This window comes from Mauremys reevesii, linkage group 9 (genome assembly GCF_016161935.1).
Source record: "Mauremys reevesii isolate NIE-2019 linkage group 9, ASM1616193v1, whole genome shotgun sequence".
Classification (NCBI taxonomy): domain Eukaryota; kingdom Metazoa; phylum Chordata; order Testudines; family Geoemydidae; genus Mauremys; species Mauremys reevesii.
The window spans coordinates 9,164,392-9,186,751 of NC_052631.1; the positions used below are offsets into that span (position 1 = coordinate 9,164,392).

The 22,360-nt window shown below is 38.5% G+C and overlaps 1 protein-coding gene across 6 annotated transcripts in view; it reads right to left on the bottom strand.

The window, feature by feature from the left end:
- Positions 1-22,360, bottom strand: part of ATP11B (ATPase phospholipid transporting 11B (putative)) — a 92,872-nt gene that overhangs the window by 57,987 nt on the left and 12,525 nt on the right. For all 6 annotated transcript variants that reach the window (XM_039488194.1, XM_039488190.1, XM_039488193.1 and 3 more), the window contains exons 2-8: positions 15,719-15,835; positions 14,677-14,766; positions 8,754-8,834; positions 4,925-5,032; positions 4,593-4,721; positions 3,333-3,436; positions 1,852-1,899 (exon numbers count right to left, since the gene is read on the bottom strand). In XM_039488194.1, the coding sequence (XP_039344128.1) occupies positions 1,852-1,899; positions 3,333-3,436; positions 4,593-4,721; positions 4,925-5,032; positions 8,754-8,834; positions 14,677-14,766; positions 15,719-15,835 (677 nt within the window). The remainder of the gene's footprint in view (positions 1-1,851; positions 1,900-3,332; positions 3,437-4,592; positions 4,722-4,924; positions 5,033-8,753; positions 8,835-14,676; positions 14,767-15,718; positions 15,836-22,360) is intronic.

Consider the following 22,360-nt stretch of genomic DNA (forward strand, 5'->3'; position numbering starts at 1 on the left):
TTTAAAATGGTTCTGCTATACCTTTCAACTGAATTAATTTTGAGATTAATCCTGGAGCTGAACATGAAAAGCTTGGCAATAATATATTTTGAAGAGCTGTAAATGTGGTAGCAACCTAAAGAAAACCTTTGAGAATGCCCCGTTTTTGTTGTTCAGGCATAGGCTTTGGGGCTGAAAGATCTATCTTCTGTCTCCATACTTCATGCAAGACCTTGGGAAAGAGCTCAGGCAAATCATTTATTCACCCCTTATTCAATGTACTCATCGTTAAAACTGACAGACTATTTACCAACCTCACAGCAGTACTGAGAGCATCAATTCATTCACATTTATAAAGATTTTTATATTTTCAGATAAAAGGCACTATATAAGTGCTGAACTATAAACTTGTTTCAGAGATTATTCAGTTCGTGGAAAAAGGGATTAAAAAAATCAGAACCAGTCCAAAAAGTTCATTCTTAACTGGTTCTGATTTTTTTTTTTTAGCTCTTTTCCCACTTAACTGAATAATCTCTAACAAGTTTCAGAGGAGTAGCCATGTTTGCTGCTTTTACAGATCCAGACTAAGAGCCCTGTGGCACCTTATAGACTAACAGGCGTATTGGAGCATGAGCTTTCGTGGGTGAATACCCACTTCGTCGGATGTAGTACATGCATCCGACGAAGTGGGTATTCGCCCACGAAAGCTCATGCTCCAATACGCCTGCTAGTCTATAAGGTGCCACAGGATTCTTTGCTGCTTTAAAAGTTTATAATTGAGCACTTACATAATGTCTTCTATCTGAAGATATAAAAATTTATATAATTAAGCCTCCCAATTTGGCTGTGAACTCAGTAAATATGTCAATTTTAAAGATGAGTAAATTGAAGTCCAGGGTGAATAAATGATTTGCCTAAAGTCTTGTATGAAGTGTGGGGACAGAAGATAGGCCTTAGGGATGAAAGATCTATGCCTGAACAATGAAAACAATTAAGAATGAACTTCTTGGGTATTAAAATATCAAACAAGTCGTAGGAAGGAACTGGTTTTTAATGAATACATCTCTTATGTAGAAAAGCACATTTTAAAAGACAGAGAGGACCAACTTTTCAAGAGGTCTCAACACCCACCAGCTCTACTTGCAATCTGGGTGCTAAGCACTCTTGAAACTCTGGGCACTTCTATTAGGTGCCTATATGGGAGCTACTATCAGTTGAAAATCTGGTCTTAAATCTCTGAACTTCTTTATTGCTTGACCCTTTTGATAATTTTTGCTGCATTTTAAATGGATATTCCATTTAATGGAACAGGAAAACCTATTACACCAGGCATGTTCACTACCACAGGTGAGGTGCATTTACTGCAATACATGGGATTATATGCGCTGCAACATTTAAGTAATTAAATACCTAGTGCAAGTGCACATTTATTAAACGTGTTTAAAAAAACCAAAGTCAGTAATAAGCCAGTAGTTCCCACTGATTTCAACAGAAGCTGAGATTGCTCAGTGCCTCTGATGATCAAGCCACTACACTTCTCACATATTTGACATGCTAACTTCATACACACATTTTAAAAACATTCAAATGCCAATGTTACAAAAAGCAAGTTAATTCCAGTGGTGAAGCTAACACTTAAAATTACCATAAACTAATCTTTGGAAAACACAAGTAAATTTAGGTTTAAATACTTCAACTGTCTAATCCAGTTTTACTTGACTCAACCTTAACTATGGAGTTGAACTAGCATCTGGATAATAAACTATTATCCTTTTCCATTCCATGATAATGCTCTTTTATAATAGTCATGTTCAATCACCTTAACTTAGCTTTTAAGTTTTACTAAGTGAGCTTTACAAACATTTTACTTACCGTACAATTTCCTCAATTTGATGACTTATAGTTATTCTTCCAACAAATCTATGAAAAAAAAGGTCATATGTCAGTATGTTGGTGTACAAACTCCAATATAAAAAAAAAATCTTTATTTCATTTATGCAAGGAAAACATGACATAAATGTGGTATGTGCCAGATGGAATATCCTGTCCTTGATTTACAGTCTGTTTTATTAATGGGCAATACCTCAAAATTATCACCAAGGTTAATGTATGTCAACAAGAGCTACGAACCATCCCCCCCTTCAAGAAAATGAACTGAGTGATTTTAGAAATAACCCATACAACTCAATTTATGAAATCAGGTAACAAGTATCTTTTGACCCCCCCCCCCCCAAAGAGTGATTACATGTTCCAATCAAGAAACAGAATTAAAAAAAAAAAAAAAAAGAAAAAAGGGTAAAAGTTACCAGTACATTTTCCCATCTGAAATTAATAGTAATTTCACATCTAACAATGTGGATGAATAAACCATACTTTCAAATTCTTAGGTGTCGGATATGTCAAATATATTTTGTATGCCTTATAACACCCTGATTTTAAAGTTCATGATCATTGGTTTAGTACTTCCTTACTGACATCACTAATTCTATGACCTTTACAATCCACTTAAGAGATTCAGTGTTCAGTAACTAGTTAAGCAAATATACATTCATGTTATGAATCTGAAATTCCACAAGGATCCAAATACTCAGTTAAAATAAGCTACTGTCCATATAGTATAATTACTAAAACTAATGTACATGAAAGTTATCAGCTTCTATTAAAACTAGTCATGAATAAAAAATTCATGCAATGTTAATAATATGCTATGAGTCAGAAATATTTACAGGGCCATAGACCTACATATAACATACATTTGTTATGAAAACACCCTTTAAAAAGTTTATCACATTGCTTGCTGACTGTAGCTTTTAAATGAGACATATTGGTGGGTGTTAATGATTTATTAAACTAATCTTTTGCTGCTGGGAAACATAGTTCAAATCCTGCATAGGCTGTAAATGAAAGTGAATTTTGGGGTATATGTTCTTAGTGGAAAATTAACACAAATCACACAATTTGAGACACTTTAATTTAGAACAAAAGAAAGGGGTGTTAAATATTCAGGAATGAAGTGTTTGGCAGAACCATGTACAGCTCTTGTCTTTTTCCACAATTCCTGCTCAAGCACCATTACTTTTAAAATCTGTGAACAAATTTACTGCTTATCTAGCGATGTAGAACCATGCTGGTGTTAAAATGTAAACAATAAAAATCAGAAGGCTCTCTCTCTTTTTGCAGCTTTAATCATCATAGGGATTTACATACAAATTCCTAAATTTGTTTAATAAAACCTGAAATGTACAACAATACACGTGGAGAAACTTTCCTCTCAGCAAGATCCGTTATCATTAACAACCATCAGAAATTTTGCTTTTAAATCAACTTTGAAATTATGAAGAATAAAATGACACCTGTATAGGTCTGCTTCTGGCTGCTGACATTCTACAACAGCTACGAGTGTGTCCAGGTTGGCAACTGACTGTAATACTGCTGTTTCTGGGACTGCAACATGAGTCTGAAAAACACACATCTCTATGTATGAGAATTTCTCAATGATACAGAACAGTACTAGTTTGCTGGCGTTTCGTTGGTCAAGAAAAGCCTCTGGAACCCTGAAAAGGGTCATGGATTTTGTATATGAAAGCATCACATCTTGTATACTGACAGATGTTTCACTCACTGTGACATTGAAAACTGCCATTTAAAGTACTGCAATAATGTTCCTTAAAAGTGATTAACTTGACCAGAAAAAACCCACATTAATTACCATTTTATAACATTTCTTACATTAGCAGATCAAGCAAGATTCTTGGTCCTATTAATATACTGCAACTCAAACCAAAGAAAAATAAACAGGGAGACTACAGTTCTGATATATTAAGACACACCTAATAACTAAAAGTCAGATTCTGCTACTCTTACTCTCATTGAGTAGTACATCTTACTTCAAAAATAAGCCCATTGATTTCAAGGGGGTTGGGTACTACTCAGTTTGAGTAAGGGTGGCAGAATAAGATCTTATGTGTAGCACAACAAGGTAAAACAGCAGATTATGACGTATTGTGATTTTAAAAATAGCCTTGCTATGTGCTCAAATAAGTAAAAATAAAAAAATAACTATATTTCAGTAAGTACAGAGCCTAGACACACTCTTTTCTTTTAGTAAAACTGCTAGCACATTGTGGAAGCTGTGAGAAATTTTTAATAAAAGTAAAATTAGACACACAAAAACCTCCCATTTGAGTCATTAACAGATACATTTAAGGAAGCAAAGGCTGAAAGTTGATTTGCCTTATTTCTATGTTCCAATCTGCAGTACAGCAGTATCAAACCTAAGGACCTTGAGGACGCCGCCAGTGACAGAACACAGTGGCGTGCAACAGTCAGAAATACCTGCATCACCTTTGAGGGAGACCGCTGCCGGTATCTACAAGAGGCACGCGAATGACGTCACAGAGCACCAGCAGCGCACAACCCACTGACCGCGAACTTCCCATGCACCATCTGCAGCAAAACGTGCACCTCTAGAATTGGCTTGTATAGTCATCAGAGGGCACACCATGAGACCAGCAATAGATGATCTGCACAGATTTGTCATCATCGGATCGATGGACTACCAAGAAAGATGTTGCATTTCATACTAGAAGACCGCATATGTTTAGACTACCAACCTTAAGATTAGTTTCTCCATCCAAGCTAGCAGTAGTAACATGACACGAACCATCCACTCTATCAGAGGACAGAAGTACAAGGTCAACAGGGAAAGTCTCATCTTTGGCTACTCTGACAATATCACCCACCTGAAAAGATAAACACAAATGGGAGCATGCTTCTGAAAAAGAATAGATTAAGAATTAATTAACAATTATTCAGAATTATAATACAATAGGCCTACATAAAATTGCAATGCAGCAAATTAGCATTTTGCTTAAATGAACTAATTGGCATAACTATAGTTCTAAAGAAGAAATACACTGTCTTCTTCTAGTTTCTAGACACATACCCTAATGTTTTTTGATCTAGTTTTTACAAGGCCACCACTTCGAACAACATAAACTGGAGCTCCATTTACTTCATTGTCTGCTTTATGTCGTAACCAGTCTTCATAACCCTGCAGAAATACAAGATTGAACGTTATATTTTAAACTAGAAACCTAACAGCTATATACTTTTCTAAGAGTAACAAAGTAGTTTGAGGCACCATAGCTTTGCAAACAACAAGCGGTTTGAACTTGAGCATATCACTAGACCTCTGTTCTATTCAGGTTCTATTGCACCCATCACTGTGCAGTCATAATGTAGAATTATGGAATCTGTTACTACTATTTTAAAACAAAAGTATCTGAGGAGAAGGTGCCTGAAGAAGAGTTAAAACAACTGCTCATGCAACCTGAGAGCCTCACAATGTCTAAGTGGATTAAGGCAACTGCGTAGGGAATACAGCCACAGTCTCATTTACTGATTTATTAAAATAACTCCCTTTTCTGTTAAACTGTGCAATTCTTAGAGAGCTTGCTCTAGTGTCTTTCTAAGCAACAGCCGAGGCACCTGTTCTTGCAAAGGGATTTTAACTTCTACGGTGTGGAGTTGACATTCATGGTTTGTTGAGCAAGTGGAGATGACAGTGTACGTGAGAAAAACAGTCAGGTACAAAGTTTTAATTCATCCAGACTGTGCCAGGGCAACGATTTAGACTGACTAACCAACCTGAATTACAATCTAACTTTTTTCCTCCAGATATCCAAAAATCAAAGGAGGGTACATGTCCTGTTTTATATTTTCTTTGTGCATTAGTTAAAATATTGCTTGTTTGCTTGTACACCTCCCAATACATTTGTGGTCAGACAGTAATAGGTATATCCTGGAAGATACTATTGATATGCAGGAGGCAATGGATCGGCCAGCCATTGAATTCATACGTATGCTATCTGTATTCCTGAAACTAAGATTAATGTTAATATTATTTGTGCTATTGTAGTGCCCAGGAGTACCAGTCATGCACTAGGACCCCATTGTGCTAGGTGTTCTCAAACACAGAACAAAAAGACAGTCCTTGCCCCAAGAAGCTTAAAATCTAAGTATATAGGAGGGAAGTTCTTGAGCCAGTAATTTTTAGCAGCAATGTATTTTGCTGTTTCCTGACTAACTCTGGCTATGATTCACTGTTAAATAATTTTTCTACTAATGTTTCTTTCACAAGTGTGTGTGTATTGTACTCTCAATTCAAAGTTACAAAAGTAGGCCTGGTGGACGAATAAGCAAGCTCACAGCTGTGCATAAAATTCAGATGTGAACATTTTAAAAAGTTTGACTTGATAAAAAGCAAAGCCTGCAGCAGATTTATATTTACCATTTCTATATAAAAAGCTGAATGCTACTCAAACTACCAAAAGTGTGTTCATCAACTACCTCTAAAGATTACAGCAAAAGATCAGTTTTCTGTGACAGAGGAAATATTTCTATGGAAAGTTTATTGAGTCCGTCAAAGATGATAAACCTATCATACCCCTATCAGCTGGTTCTTAATATATAAAATTGATGATATCTCCATACATGGTGTTTATTATATATAAAATATAAGCATTTTTCCCCCAATTATACTCTTAATTCAGTCACTGCATGAGATTTTTTTTCTTATGGGTTAAAGTGTCCTGGATACAGAACACTTTATTTAAAAAATGACCTGATATTGGACGATCCCACACAACCAATGAATGAAGAAAAAAACCCCAAAATACCGTATTCTTTTCCAAGTGTATAGCGTTATGTTGCAAATACTCCTCTAATACTCAGAAGGCTAACCCAATTCTTTGAGTGTGTGGAACAATGAAGGAGAAAGAATGGAAGGCTTATTTGGGTCATGTAAATCCCAGTGCCATTACAATTCTTTTGTTTCTGAGCAACACAACTCCGAAAAAGAATATGCACTAGGAACTAGGGCTGTCAAGTGAATAAAAAAAAAAGGGGGTATTGTGATTAATGGGCAATTAAAAAAATTAATCGCAATTGTGCTGTTAATAATAGAATACCATTTATTTAAATATTTTAGATGTTTTCTACATTGTCAAATATATTGATTTCAACTGCAATACAGAATACAAAGTGTACAGTGCTCACTTTATTTTTGATTAAATATTTGCACTGTAAAAAACAAAAGAAATAGTATTTTTCAATTCACCTAATACAAGTACTGTAGTACAGTCTCTATCATCAGAGTTGAACTTACAAATGTAGAATTATGTAAAAAAACTGCATTCAAAAATAAAACAAATGTAAAACTTTAGAACCTACAAGTCCACTCAGTCCTACTTCTTGGTCAGCCAATCACTTAGATAAACAAGTTTACATTTGCAGGAAATAATGCTGCCCACTTCTTGTTTACAATGTCACCTGAAAGTGAGAACAGGCGTTCACATGGCACTGTTGTAGCCGACATCACAAGGTATTAATGTGCCAGATGCGCTAAAGATTCACATGCCCCTTCATGCTTCAACCACCATTCCAGAGGACATGCGTCCGTACTGATGACGGGCTCTGCTCGATAGTGATCCAAAGCAATGCAGACCAACGTATGTTCATTTTCATCATCTGAGTCACATGCCACCAGCAGAAGGTTGATTTTCTTTTTTGGTGGTTCGGGTTCTGTAGTTTCTGCATTGGAGTATTGCTCTTTTAAGACTTCTGAAAACATGCTCCACATCTCATCTCTCTCAGATTTTGGAAAGCACTTCAGATTCTTAAACTTTGGGTCAAGTCCTGTAGCTATCTTTAGAAATTTCACACTGGTACCATCTTTGTGTTTTGTCATATCTGCGGTAAAGGTGTTCTTAAAACAAACAACCTGTGCTAGGTCATCATCCAAGACTGCTATAACATGAAATCTATGGCAGAATGCGGGTAAAATAGAGCAGAAGAAGACATACAATTCTCCCCCAAGGAGTTGAGTCACAAATTTAATTAATGTGTTATTTTTTTAAATGAGCATCATCAGCATGGAAGCATGCCCTCTGGAATAATGGTTGAAGCATGAAGGGGCATACAAATGTTTTGCATACTTGGCACATAATACCTTTCAATGCCAACTACAAAAGTGCCATGAGAACGCCGGTTCTCACTTTCAAGTGACATTGTAAATAAGAAGAGGGCAGCATTATCTCCCGTAAATGTAAACAAACTTGTTTGTCTTAATTAGCTGAACAAGAAAAAGGCCTCAGTAGACTTGTAGGTTAGGATATTAATTTAATTTCTGCTTCTAATCAATATGCAACTGTAAAGTGGTTACCTCCATTCATCTGACAGCTGTGTGAATGCCTATATATTTCTGACCCAGGGGAGGACTTAAGCCTTTCCTGCCTAGGGCACCATTCTATACTGGCAAGAAAAGCTCTCTACCACCCCACTCTTGGGGCTGCTTTAACCGCTGCCAAACATCGCACAGGTACTTTTAATGCATTATCCACCCCAAGTCTCTTTCCTGGTCTGTATTATGTACGAGGATTCCTTTATAATGTGTACTGAGGTATGCCAAGCAAATAAGTGAGAGGCGTTAGGAAATGGTCTTATAACAACCGACATACAAAGCCTAGACAAAAATGCCTTTTGACAGTCATTCTTGTGCATTTAAGGGTGTTACAATGAGTCATTGGGTGCCTGACAGCTAAGCAGAGCTCCCCAGTTTAAGCTTCTGGTGGGCAACATTTTAAACACATTTACTGATTTCTTTCTAGAAACTATGTGTGCGCTTTACTGCTTAGAATGTCTAACAAATCCCGACTACATTATTTAAAGAAAATGTTTAAAAAGGAATCATGTTAATTAGGCAAATTTCAGACCTGTTTTATGGCTGTTACAGTTATGACAAAGAATAATGGCAATCCGCTTGTAATAGGACTGGTAGGTGTATCTATCATAAGCTATAGGAAAAGAGAATGAGAATAATGTTAGTACCAGATTATTCTTAAAATCTTATAAAACCAGAGACAATAACATTTTACACCACATGAGCAAAATTGCGTAAATCAGTGAGGATCTTTATTACGTGTTCTATAGTCATTCTATGTGCAAAACTCCCCTTGATGTCAGAAACAGTTCTCCTAAAAGGTGGCAATACTGACATACAATGCAGACAGAAAATCCATGGTGAGAAGAGAATTTATCTTGCAGTTGGTAGTGTGCATCATATATTTTGATGTTAAGATTCTTAACAAATGAAAACAAGATTTTTTTCTCCTACCAAGTTGAGTTAAGAAATATATTATACAAAACTGCTTTTTTACACCATACAAAGAACTAGCTTACAACAATATAAAAGTAGGATAAAAGACATCTTAAATTCAAACCGAAAACTGAAAGCACAAGTTTCCTAGGGCTTTATCTCCGGCACATAAATTAAACAATCCCTTTCCTCACAGTACTGCTTTCTGTCTTCCACAAGAGAACCTTGCAGATTTTACAATTTGTGCTACCACTGCTGTGATGCCAACTTCAGTGCAAACGCTAAAAATCTGTGCATGGGCCTGCATGGGTTTTTCTCTACTGCAGGAACAGTGCTACTTTACAGAATAAACTAACTGTATTAAAGGGCTGCATAGAAAGGATACAGAGGCAAACAGTTATTCAAAACATTAATATTAATTTAAGAACGTTATTAGGTTTGCCTGAAATTTAACTCATTGCCTTGGGAAGCACTACCAAATAAATCTTGCACAGAATTTTAAAAAGTTAAAGGTTAGAGAAAATAGCTTGGGCCACAGCTGGGCCTGTTTATGATCTTTTTACTCTCCAATTTACCAGAGTTAAAATATATGGCCAATTCAAGTCTGAGCTAGATAACTTGTGTTCTGCTATTATACAGCCAGACAGGATTTCAGCCTGGAAACATATTTTATACCAAGAAGTATACTATAACAGACAAAGATTGGGCAGCACCAAGTGGATCATTTACAGTAGTAAATAAAAATCTACTTTGATAAAGCAGATAGGAAAATAAATGCTTCTCTCAAGTTTCCAAGAGGATAAAGAATGGCCATATTGGGTCAGACCAATGGTTCATCTAGCCCAGTACCCTGCCTCCAACAGTGGCCAACGTCAAGTGTTTCAGAGGGAATGATCAGAACAGGCCATCATCGAGTGATCCTCCCATTGTCCACTCTGGCAGTCAGAGGCTAGGGACACTCAAAGCATGGGGTTGCATCCCAAACCACCTTGGCTAATAGCCATTGACAAACCCAGCCTCCATGAATTTATCTAATTCTTTTTTGAATCCCATTATAGTTTTGGCCTTCACAATATCCACCGACAGTGAGTTCCACAGATTGACTGTGCATTGTATGAAGAAGTACTTCCTTATGTTTTAAACCTTCTGCCTATTAATTTGGTGACCCGTGATTCTTGCATTATGTGAAGGAGTAAATAACATTTCCTTATTCACTTTCCTCACACCATTCATAATTTTATAAACCTCGATCATGCTGCTCCACCCAGTTCTCTCTTTTCCAAGCTGAACAATCCAAGTCTTTTTAATCTCTCCTCATATGGAAGCTGCTCCATACCTGTAATAATTTTTGCTGCCCTTCTCTGTACCTTTTCCAATGCCAATATATCTTTTTGAGATGGAAAAACCAGAACTACATGCAGTATTCGAGATGTGATCGTACCATGGATTTATGTAGTGAAATTATGATATTTTCTGTCTTATTATCTACCCCTTTCCTAATGGTTCCTAACATGGTTGGCTTTTTTGACTGCTGCTGCACATTGAGCCGATGTTTTCAGAGAACTATCCACAATAACTCCAGGATCTCTTTCTTGAGTGGCAACAGCTAATTTAGACACCATCATTTTGTATGTATAGTTGGGATTATGTTTTCCAATGTGCATTACTTTGCATTTATCAACACTGAATGTCATTTGCCATTTTGTTGCCTAGTCGCCCAGTTTTGCAAGATCCCTTTGTAACTCTAACCATCAGAGGAGTGAAGTTCTGGAACAGCCTTCCAAGGAGTAGTGGGGACAAAAAAACCTAATTGGTTTCAAGACTGAGCTCGATAAATGTATGAGGGGGATAGTATGATGAGACTGCCTAAAAGAGCATGTAGCTGATCTGCAACTGCTAGCAACAAATATTTCCAATGGCTGGTGATGGGACACTCGAAGGGGAGGGCTCTGAGTTACTACTAAGAATTCTTTCTGAGGTGTCTGGCTGGTGGGTCTTGCCCACATGCTTAGGGTCTAACTCATGGCCATATTTGGGGTTAGAAAGGAATTTTCCCCTGGGTCATATTGACAGAGACCCTGTAGGTTATTCGCCTTCCTTTGCAGCATGGGGCACGGGTCACGTGCAAGTTCAAGTTACAGAGAATCCACCATTAACACTAGAAGTCTTTAAACCATGATTTGAGAACTTCAGCAACTCAGCCAGAGGTTACAGGTCTATTACAGGAATGGATTGGTAAGGTTCTGTGGTCTGCAATGTGCAGGTCAGACTAGATGATCATGATGGTCCCTTCTGATCTTAAAGTCTATGAGTCTAACTCTTCAGTGTCTGCTCTGGATTTAACTACCATGAGTAATTTTGTATTATCTGTGAATTTTGCCACCTCACTGTTTACCCTTTTTTTTTACCCTTCTTGCATCCGAAGAAGTGGGTATTCACCCACGAAAGCTCATGCTGCAAAACATCTGTTAGTCTATAAGGTGCCACAGGATTCTTTGCTGCTTCTACAGAACCAGACTAACACGGCTACCCCTCTGATACTTGACACCTTTTTTCCAGATCATTTATGAATATATTGACCAGCACTGGTCCCAGTAGAAACCTCTAGGGGACACCACTATTTACCTCTCTCCATTCTAAAAACTGATCATTTATTCTTATGCTTTGTTTCCTGTCTTTTAACCAATTACTGATCCACAAGAGGACCTTCCTTCTTATCCCACAGAAAACCTTGTCAAAAGTTTTCTGAAAGTCCAAGTATGGTATATCCACTGCGTCGTCATTGTCCACAGTTGTTGACCCTCTTAAAGAATTCTAATAGACTGGTGAGGCACGATTTACCTTTACAAAAGCCGTGTTGACTCTTCCCCAATCATATTCATTTAAGTGTCTGATAATTCTGTTCTTTGCTACCATTTCAACCAATTTGCCTGGTACTGAAGTTAGGTTTACTGACCTGTAATTGCCGGTATCACCTCTTGAGCCTTTTTTAAAAAATGGTGCCACATTAGCTATGCTACAGTTACCTGGTACTGAAGCTGATTTAAGTGATAGATTACATACCGCACGTAGTAGTTATGAAATTTCATATCTGAGTTCCTTCAGAACTCTTGGGTGAATACCATCTGGTCCTGGTGACTTATTACTGTGTAATTTATCAATTTGTTTGAAAAACTTCCTTTTCTAACACCTCAATCTGGACAGTTCCTCAGGATATTGCAGGGCACAAAAATTAAGTGTTATAAAAATGTGTCACTCCCCATTAAAATGGACAAAGATTTATTATTATTATTATTATTTTTTAAATGAGTTAGGTGATCCACTGGGTTCATGCATTTTCACCTATGGAGAGAGGAGGTGGGTTTAGAGTCAAAAGCAAAATAAAACTCTAGTTTCATTTTAAATCTCAGTTTGTTCATGTGGAGACTGGCAACATCTGAATGTAAAGGTGGGCTTAGGGGACAATTACTAATCTTGACTCAAGAGACCCTTAGTGGAATGGAGGTTGAGCTCAGAACTAAGCTACACGAGTAAAGCTGTGTGAGGAACAAGTCACACCACCAGGTTTAGAAGCTTTTTAATAGTAATGACAAATTTGAGCATTACCTATATTTACTTATGCATTTTTGGATATTAGGAACAAAATTTCATCATGCTAAGATCTAGTAACATAATAGGATAGATTCCCAAGAGGAGGGTGAAATCAGCATTCCTGGAATTAGGCAGAGAGACTGGACAAAGCATTCATTACTATAGGATACCAGCCCTTCACAGGGAAATGGAACAACTTTAAGACTCATTGATATTCAAATAGGCATTTTAACATAGAAACAAAATATCAGAAGTTTACTTCTGAATTCAAAAGAGCAGGTGCAAAGGGAGGCAGAATGGCCTCGATCAATGAGCACAGAACGGGGAGTCAGAAGGTGCCAAGTTCTAATCACGGCTCTGTTACTGATTTGTTGTGTGGTGGTCAGGGGCGGCTCTAGGCACCAGCAAACCAAGCTGTTGCCTAGGGCGGCCAAATCTAGGGGGCGGCAGGCTGGGCCGGTGGACCTGCCGCAGTCATGCCTGCGGGAGGTCCACCGGAGCCGCCGACGACCGGACCTGCCGCAGGCATGACTGCGGAGGGGGGCTCGTCCCGCGGCTCGGCTGGACCTCCCGCAGGCATGACTGCGGCAGCTCAAGCGGAGCCGCCGGACCCGCGAACCGTCCGCAGCCGTGCCCGCGGGAGGTTCGCTGTTCCCGCGGCTCCGGTGGAGCTCCCGCAGTCATGCCTGCGGCAGGTCCGCTCGTCCCGGGGCTCCGGTGGACCTGCCGCGGGAGCTCAACCAGAGCCGTGGGAAGAGGGGACCCGCCGCGGGACCGAGGAAGGGCGGCGCAGCACACCGCGCTGCCTGGGGCAGCCTAATTTCTAGAGCCGCCCCTGGTGGTGGTGGTCAAGCCTTTTAAACTCTTCAGTGTTCCCATCTGTAAAATTGGGTACCATGTACCTACATTTCACAGAGGTGATGTAATTGTATCTAGTAATTGTAAAGCGCTTTGAATACTTAAAGCACTATATGATTACGGAGTTGTGTGCTGAGCAATCTCATTAAATACATAGGTTCCCATTTATTAAAAGTAGCAGCACTAAGAATCTAGAGAATCCCCTATCAGGTTACAAAGTAGGCTAAATTTATGCTTTTCTTTGCTTTGACAGTGACATTAATTCATGTCTTCATGCATTTATTTACTGAAAAGGTATAATTTGACAAACTGTCCGTCCTAACGTTAAATTTCCAGGCATTTGTTTCATGTACCTAAAATCTCCAAATTCATCATTTTAGAATTGTACAACATTTGGTGATTGAAAAAAACCTTGAAGAAAATGCTGAGCAGATGAAATTGTTGTCATGAAGTCTCATTCTAGTCTCAAATGCTAGTGATTTCCATAAAACAGATGGACCAGCATTTGGAATTTATTAAAGAAATGTTTATTCTACAAACAAGTTTCTTTCTTATGATGCATGGGGACTAAGAAACCATGCATTCTAACTGGTTGAAAATTGAGGCAGGTAGCAGTTTTGATCAACTGAATACCTGCCCTCTCCCCCAGGGAATCCCAACAGAAGAAGGGGCCTCTAACCTATATTCTTGTGTATGCCCCCAATCTCTTTTCTTTGTCCGGTTTCACTGACCACTTTTCAGACATCAATGCAGTGCTGCAACTATGTTACAGACACTGGAAATAACTTTGATTGAAAAATGCAGTTTTAATTAAGGAGATTTAAAATTCATAAAAACTAAATACTCAAAATGATATTTCAAATGTGAGCCTAAATTCAGTGCAGTCCCTTTAAGTAGTTAAGCCTTCAACACCCTTGTGAAGTAGTTATTGTGCCTTAAAGATGAAAAAACTGAGACAGAGTTTAAGTGATTTGCCCAAGGCAGAGAATGAGTAGCAGAGCTGAGAATATAACCCAGTAAATCCTCGTTTCCAGCTCTATATTCAGACTATGGAGTCTCTCTCATGAAATTACGAGTTTTATTCAACTTACCTGAACCAAAAATATAATAAGAAAATAAAAATTGGCTACTCTTCTGAACTGCTCAAATAAATTTTTCGGAATAAAATTCCACACTGTATACTGTAAAGAAAAGAGAAGTGTGGTTATATAACATGACATTGCATAAATTTTCCATCAAAAACATCCCAATCTCCTCCCAGTCTCTTCCCAACAAATCCCTCAAAACCTTTTCATTCTCTTGTCTCTCTCTCTCTTTCTCTCTCCCCCTCCCCAAAGTGCTGTACACCCTTCTGTGTCTTTGGGGTGAGGCAGAGCCAAGGTTTGTCCCTTCTTATGGGCAAGCCAGGAGCTGGGAGAAACCCAGGCATGGAGGTAGCTGTGCACTGTGGCAGTGCCAGCTGAAGACACCTTTCTACCTATTGGTGCACGTGCATGGGTGGGTGGGTAGGTGGGAGGGGTGTCAGAGTGGTTCCCCCGGGGACTACTTTCTCCTTCCTACTGAGCCAATCAGCTGGTTGCGAGCTGGCTATTGGGAAGGGGGAAAGATTTACTGCAGCAGACATTTACTGTGGCTGCTGCCTTCTGTTCTTACCCTTCAGCCAACTAAGATATTTACCCTGACCAATTATGTCCATGCACCCCACCAACGGCCAGACTGTGCACCAGGAAGGATATTGTGTGTGCACCTCAATGTTCTCTACACTAACATGCTCCTTTTCACATAACAGGCTTGAGACTTCGCAATTTGAGAGATGCCCTCTCTAAGTACAGATGTAAATATCTGGAGGTGATTCAGGGAATTGCCAGTGGATCTCATGGTTCAAGACCCACCTTTTTTCTGAGGAATTTTATCCAAGAGGGTTGGTCAGTGTGCAATTAGGTTTTTGTATTTTGCAGGGCAGGGTGATGGGAGCAGAAGGGGTCTCACTATTTAAACTTTGGTTTTGAAGTCATTTGCTGCTATAAATAACATGAAAACACATCACACCACCAGATGCACAGATACTCCATAACATTCTAAGTGATGTTTACTCTTCATCAAATATTTTTGACAAAGTACATGGATCCTTACCTTAGATGATATGATTCTGTTGTCTGCAAATTTCTGAGGAACATAATGGCCATTCTGGGGGAAACGATTTGCTATGTAAATAGTTCGCGTATCACTTTGATGTGGTGGGTCAAAACCCTGAAAGGCAAAAGTAAAAATCAGTTGACCAACAGGCAGAACAGTTTACATCAAAACTATAGTTTCAGACCACACATGGCACACAAAATTCTGCTAATCTTTAAACTGAAATTGGGATCCAAATTGTAACAAGAGTCTTAGAATAGCAGATTATGAATTGGACACAAAGATGAACATATCTGGGCCAGAAAGGATTTTTTTTTTTTGCGCTGTTAGGAGGCTGGCTTTTTAATGTCATTTAAACACATTTTTGATTAATTTGTGTGTTTTTTTAAAAACTTATGTGTGATTAATTTTTGTGTTTAAAATTTTTTGACATGATCAACTGAAAACAAACCTAAATTTACGTGGAGTGTGTTCATTCCTTATGGGGGACACATCACCAAAAATCTTAAGAATCAGAAGGAAGAGCACATGCAGGCTATGCAAAATGAGGATAAAAGTTACTGTCTCACAGTAATACCAGAAAAAAAGAAAACAGAGAAATGGCAGTTTGGCTGAGGGAGGGTATGAGTAAGGCGGAGAAAAGCAAAAATGGAAACCAAAATACAGGCGGAAATTAAAGATAGTCATAGCTGTACTTTTAAACGCCATACTAATGTTGATCATAATTGAATCATAAGAAAGTTTAAATAAATAGAAGAGAGTCACACTAACATAATGCTATGATTCAAGTTTGAAAAAATAATCTGACCAGTAGAAAATCAAGAAACTGACCAAACAACATTATTTTCCCTCTTTCCCAAATAAGAAAATGATTTCCTGCCTCAAAGAACTTAAAAGCCTTGCTTACATTCAGAGACTTTATTTTCTAAAATTTCCCACTGTTACCACCAATTCAGGTGCACCAATGATAACAGTGGGAGCACTGAGTTTTGTAGACTTGCTCAGCAGGGTTAGACAAATCTTAGAAGTGAAAAGTAATCTCAGTGCTGCCTCCTCTGCAAAGCCTCTTCAAAAGAGCAGATACTCCACCTAGGAGCTTGATCCTACTTCTGGTGCTGCTGTAGCCTACACTGGCAGCTGCTCTGGAATTAGAGCCAGCAAAGCCACATCAATATCTGTTGCTGCTCTAGTTTTGGTAGTAGGTCAGGAAGACCCACTATCAAAAAAGTGGGTGGAGGGGGACAGGACAGCAATGCCGGAGTGCGATAGCTGCTCCAACAGCTGAGGGGGGACAAGTACCAGGAGTCTGCTACAAGGCTGCTCATGGCCATCTGAAATATTGTAGGGGCCCAGTCTGTCCCTGCATGCCACAACCATTTACCTCCTTGCAGGGATTAAGCTTGCTTTTCGCCTGCTCTGCCATTTTTGCCTGTTCTGACAAGGAACTACGGGAAGGGAAACAGCAAGCATTATGTATCAATGAAGTTACGTATGGTCTCAAATTTGGTGGTCAAATCCTACAATCTGAAAGGAGACCAAGTTATTTTGGGGACACAACCTGACCAAAATTGCAAGGCAGGGATGGAGGTGGGAGGGGACGCACCCACCGGAAGGAGGCAGAGAGGCCAATGAAGGATGAACATGGCAGTTCAAAGGGGGAAGTGTGAGACAGGGTACTGGCTAGGAAACCCTGAGCCAGCCCTCTGTCATTCCAGCTCCAATCACGAAAGGTGTGAGACTCTAATTTGTTTTGGAATAGAAACAAGGCAATTTCAGAATTTCATGTTTAAGTGGATGGGGTGAAAAAAGAGAGCAAAGTCTTATCTGGAAACTCTTCCTTCACTCAGAAGACATGCATAACAGCAAGAGTAATTGAGGAAAGAGAGCTCCTTCTGGAGCCCTTCAACACAACCATTTATTAACAAAAAGAGAATAAACTTGAGACCATTGCAAGAGGTCACTTCCCTAGGGAGGGGAGGGATTCTGACCCAAGATGCATGGGATCTGAACTCTTGCTCTCTGGGAAACAACCCACTGATCTGCCAATAGATTGCTGAGCCTATTCAGATTTTTTTAAAATAATAATAAAAAAAACAACTGAGTATGAAAATCCATCTTCTGAAAACTATTTTATTTAGATGACTAGTTTTCCTGCAACAGAAAAGGACCTGCTAACATATACTCAGTCTACACAAATTTGTACTCACACATCCAGCTAATAATTCTTCTAGGCATATTGGTGTACTAAAGTCAAACAAATTTTGTCATATCAAAGACTACTGTAGAGAAAAGAAAAACCTTTTGTGCAGCAATTTTAAGCATAGCATCAACTAGAAAAAGTTTCAGAGGGGTAGTCGTGTTAGTCTGTATCGGCAAAAACAACGAGGAGTCCTTGTGGCACCTTAGAGACTAACAAATTTATTTGGGCATAAGCTTTCATGGGCTCTAACCCACTTCATCAGATGCATGGAGTGAAAAATTCATTAGGCAGGTATAAATATACAGCACATGAAAAGATGAGAGTTGCCTTACCAAGTGGGGGGTCAGTGCTAAGGAGGCCAATTCAATTAGGGTGGTCCCTCTGTTGATACTCACACCTTGTCAACTGTTGGGAATGGGCCACATCCACCCTGATTGAATTGGCCTCGTTAGCACTGACCCCCCCACCCTACTTGGTAAGGCAACTCCCATCTTTTCATATGCTGAATATTTATACCTGCCTACTGAATTTTTTCACTCCATGCATCTGATGAAGTGGGTTAGAGCCCACGGAAGCTTATGCCCAAATAAATTTGTTACTCTCTAAGGTGCCACAAGGATTCCTCGTTGTTTTAGAAAAAGAGTGAAGAACCCCAGGTACTCTCAGGCTTGTGTGTTTCCATGCAACTTTGTTCCTGTTCTTTTAAAGAACTACTGCTATATTCCTTCCTGTTCTAAAGATCAACTGCAGCAATGTTAAGAAGAAAACATAGCTATCATGTACTATTTCTGCAATTTCCTCTTCCTCCTCCTCTCAATCATTGTGGTTTACCACATTTTGTAACCAATTCACATTGTCTCTCATAAGATCAGATGACATTTTGATGGGAAACGCAGGTGTTCCAAAAAGTGAGGCTGAAAATTAAGTAGCACTCTATTCTGAAAAAGAGAACAATAACTCAGCAGTACGGTTTCCCAAACAGCATGCTATCTATGATTATGTTTTGTATACTTATTTATTTATTTTTTTAAAAAGAAGTGTAAGGCTGTTAACCAAAATGCCCTGGATGAATTCCAATTTAAGCAGAACTTAACTGCCTGTCTAAATTACTCCTGTAAGTCTTCTTCTGGATCCAGGTAATAAGGTAATAATTGGAGATATACCAATCTCCTAGAACTGGAAGGGACCTTGAAAGGTCATTGAGTCCAGCCCCCTGCCTTCACTAGCAGGACCAATTTTTTTTTTTGCCCCAGATCCCTAAGTGGCCCCCTCAAGGATTGAGCTCACAACCCTGGGTTTAGCAGTGCTCAAACCACTGAGCTAACCCTCCCCCCACCCTTCTCTCTTCAGGGTCATTCAACGATGCTGCACTTTACTGTGGCAGCTTTGCCATGGAAACAATTTTGATGTCAAACATAATGGATTTCTGACATCACTAAAAAAGTGCAATCCCAGCAAGAAGGAGACTGCTTCTGTTTACACAGACCTCTTGGTAACCAGGACTGATTGTAAAGTAAGCACAAAAAGTCATAATTTAAAAACAAAACTGTATTCCTAAAACTCTATTAGAGCATTAAGTCATTTAAACTCCTCTGCAGCAATAGTAAAAAAAGTTTTTACTCTAATCAATATGGCAGCATACACATACAATTTAGTTCTCTTACAAATTTTGTTCCGACCGAAATCTGATAGCTTTCTCTACCCCCCCCCCACCCAAAAATTCAGGTTCTCTAGGAGAATATTAAATAGGTACAGTATAACACAAACACAATCAATTATCCAAACTACATTTCTCATTGACTGCTTGAATTTAGGATGCATAACTAAAATACAGATTCGAGAATTCGTCTAAACTACATTTTATTTAATATTAAAGTCAAATGAGAATTTATAGCAAATAAGATAATAAAGACTATTAAATGACAGTGTTTACAAAGGTCATTCATTTAATATAGAATATCAAATTTTAATCAGTAAATAGATCTATTCAAGTCTTATCACAAAGCAGAATATTTGCTCTAATTCTTTAGTATTCTGGGGAAGGGATTTTGGCATTTATGTGGAACTACGTAGCTTTATGCAAGTTCCTATCAAATTTTCCAATAAAGCTTTGGACAACACAAAAACTGTGGAACTGTCAATGACTGTTCATGCAAAAGTAATTCTAAAATTAAAAATTTAAACAATGTTTAAAAAAAAATCTTATTTTATGGATGCCACCACAGTTCCAACTTCATTCAATGTCCTCCACCATATGATCTTGTCCTATTTTACAGTTGCTAGAATAAGGATTAGACTCCCTGACCCTATGGGAAGAAAATATGGCTCTGGCAACAAAATAATGTCTAGTAGGAGCACACCAAAGAGGAGTGTGGAGCTTGTCTTTCAACAGGGCTTTTAACAAGAGTCCAAGATATGCTAAATGAACTGGTAACCATCAGAGATGGCAGACTAGCACGTAGGGCTTACAACTGAGAAGTCCTCATCTCTAACAATGGGGTGAAACGGAAGAGAATTTACAGGTTCCAGAATGCAATATTCAGTCTTACGCTTGGTCTACAATGGGGGGGGATCTAAGATATGCAACTTCAGCTATGAGAATAGCATAGCTGAAGTCAACGTATCTTAGATCAACTTAGATTGACTTACTTCGCGTCCTCGCAGCACAGGATCGACAGCTGCCGCTCCCCCGTCAACTCCGCTTCCGCCTCTCGCCCTGGTGGAGTCGATGGGGAGCGCGTTCGGGGATCAATCACGTCTAGATGAGACGCGATACATCAATCCCCGACAGATCGATCATTACCTTACTCCGATAGGCAAATGTGGTCTAGTGGTTTAAGCATGTGATTCAAGATGTTTTGAAGAACTAGTTATTATTAATCCCAGTGCTATCTTCAGTTGCCTTTGTGCCCTCAAGCAAATAATTTAACCTCAGTTTCCCCATCTACAACATGATAACTTCCCTCCCAGAAGAGTGTGATAACTAGATAATGGCCAAGATCTTCAAAAGTGACTAGCAATTTCTGGATGCTCACCTTGGAGCACCTGAAAGGTACCTTATTGTCAGAAGGCAGCTGCTCAGCACCTCTTGAAAATCAAACACATTTAACATAACTCAAGTTAGGCACACCAAATTTAATATTTGAATAGCCACTTTTTAATATTGCCCAATATACATGAAGCACTTTGAATGCAAGTGTTAAGTATTATTACTCCAATATTTCCTTGTGCTCATGTTATATATGGTGAAAGATTTGCATGGTTTCTAAACATATGAAAGAATAAAAGAATATGCCTTGTTTTCCTCTCAGTAATAAAAAATCCATTTCTTTCAACACCTATCTTTCATACATGTGGAAATTATATTGTCTTGAAAAATCCAATTGTGTACTCCTGCCACAACTATCAGGCAGCTATCATCATCTGTGTGTTGAAAGTTGGAGGAAAATTTCTACAGGGACATAAAGGACACTCCAAATTTGTGCCATACCATGAGCTTTCTTCTCATTTAAAATCAGAATTAAATTTCAAGCACTTGCAGAGATCAATTTTATAATGCAAAAATTCATTTATCTTGTTGAGTCTATACCATGACACATGCACAACCACAAAGGGGGATGCACTTCCATTCATTTCATTTATGTATTTACTTGTAATGTTGACTACACCAACTAAGAAACAATTCTGCTCCATTTACTTCTGAATGACATCCCAGACAAAACCTCTAAACATACAGCCCAATGTTACTCAACAAGCTTATTACTATATGTCCCTATAGGTCTTTCATACAGACACCTATGAATAGGATCAAATGGCTCACCAAAAACATTTTATAATTCCCATTTCCAACAGTTGGTTTTAATTTAGTAGATAATTTAGGCCAATATGTTTAGTTTGGAAATACGGTAAGTAAAGTATTTCCTCCTCTCCCCCAATCCCTCAAAATCTATTGAGATTTTCCCTCCTTCACAGAAAGAGAGAGCTGAAGATTTTACCCTGATTAAAATTCCTAGACACATTCATAAGAAATGAAGAGCTTTAAAATTTAGGCCAAAATTATAGTGGCAATTGCACTTATGGTTGTTGCTCAACAAATTTCAAAGGAAAATAATTTAGTTAGTAGTCAAACTGCCTAGTTCTTCCTTTTAATTTACTTTGATAAAGGATGCACTGTCACCTAACATTACAGCTCAGAGCCTATTCTGTTCTTTTATCAACATGCCACTTTTGTCTCAGTTTTTAATTCAGCATTTCAACCATGATTTTATTATTTTTATATCAGTACAATGTGCTACTTTCAGACATATCCATGAACAATTTCCTCCCTAAAGCTTGCTAAACCTTAACTTTCCTTGGCATTTTGTGTCTACCCTTTTTTTCCCAAATTGATATTTAAATATCCTGAGAAATTAACACTTCTAGGTAGAAAGCTTAAACTC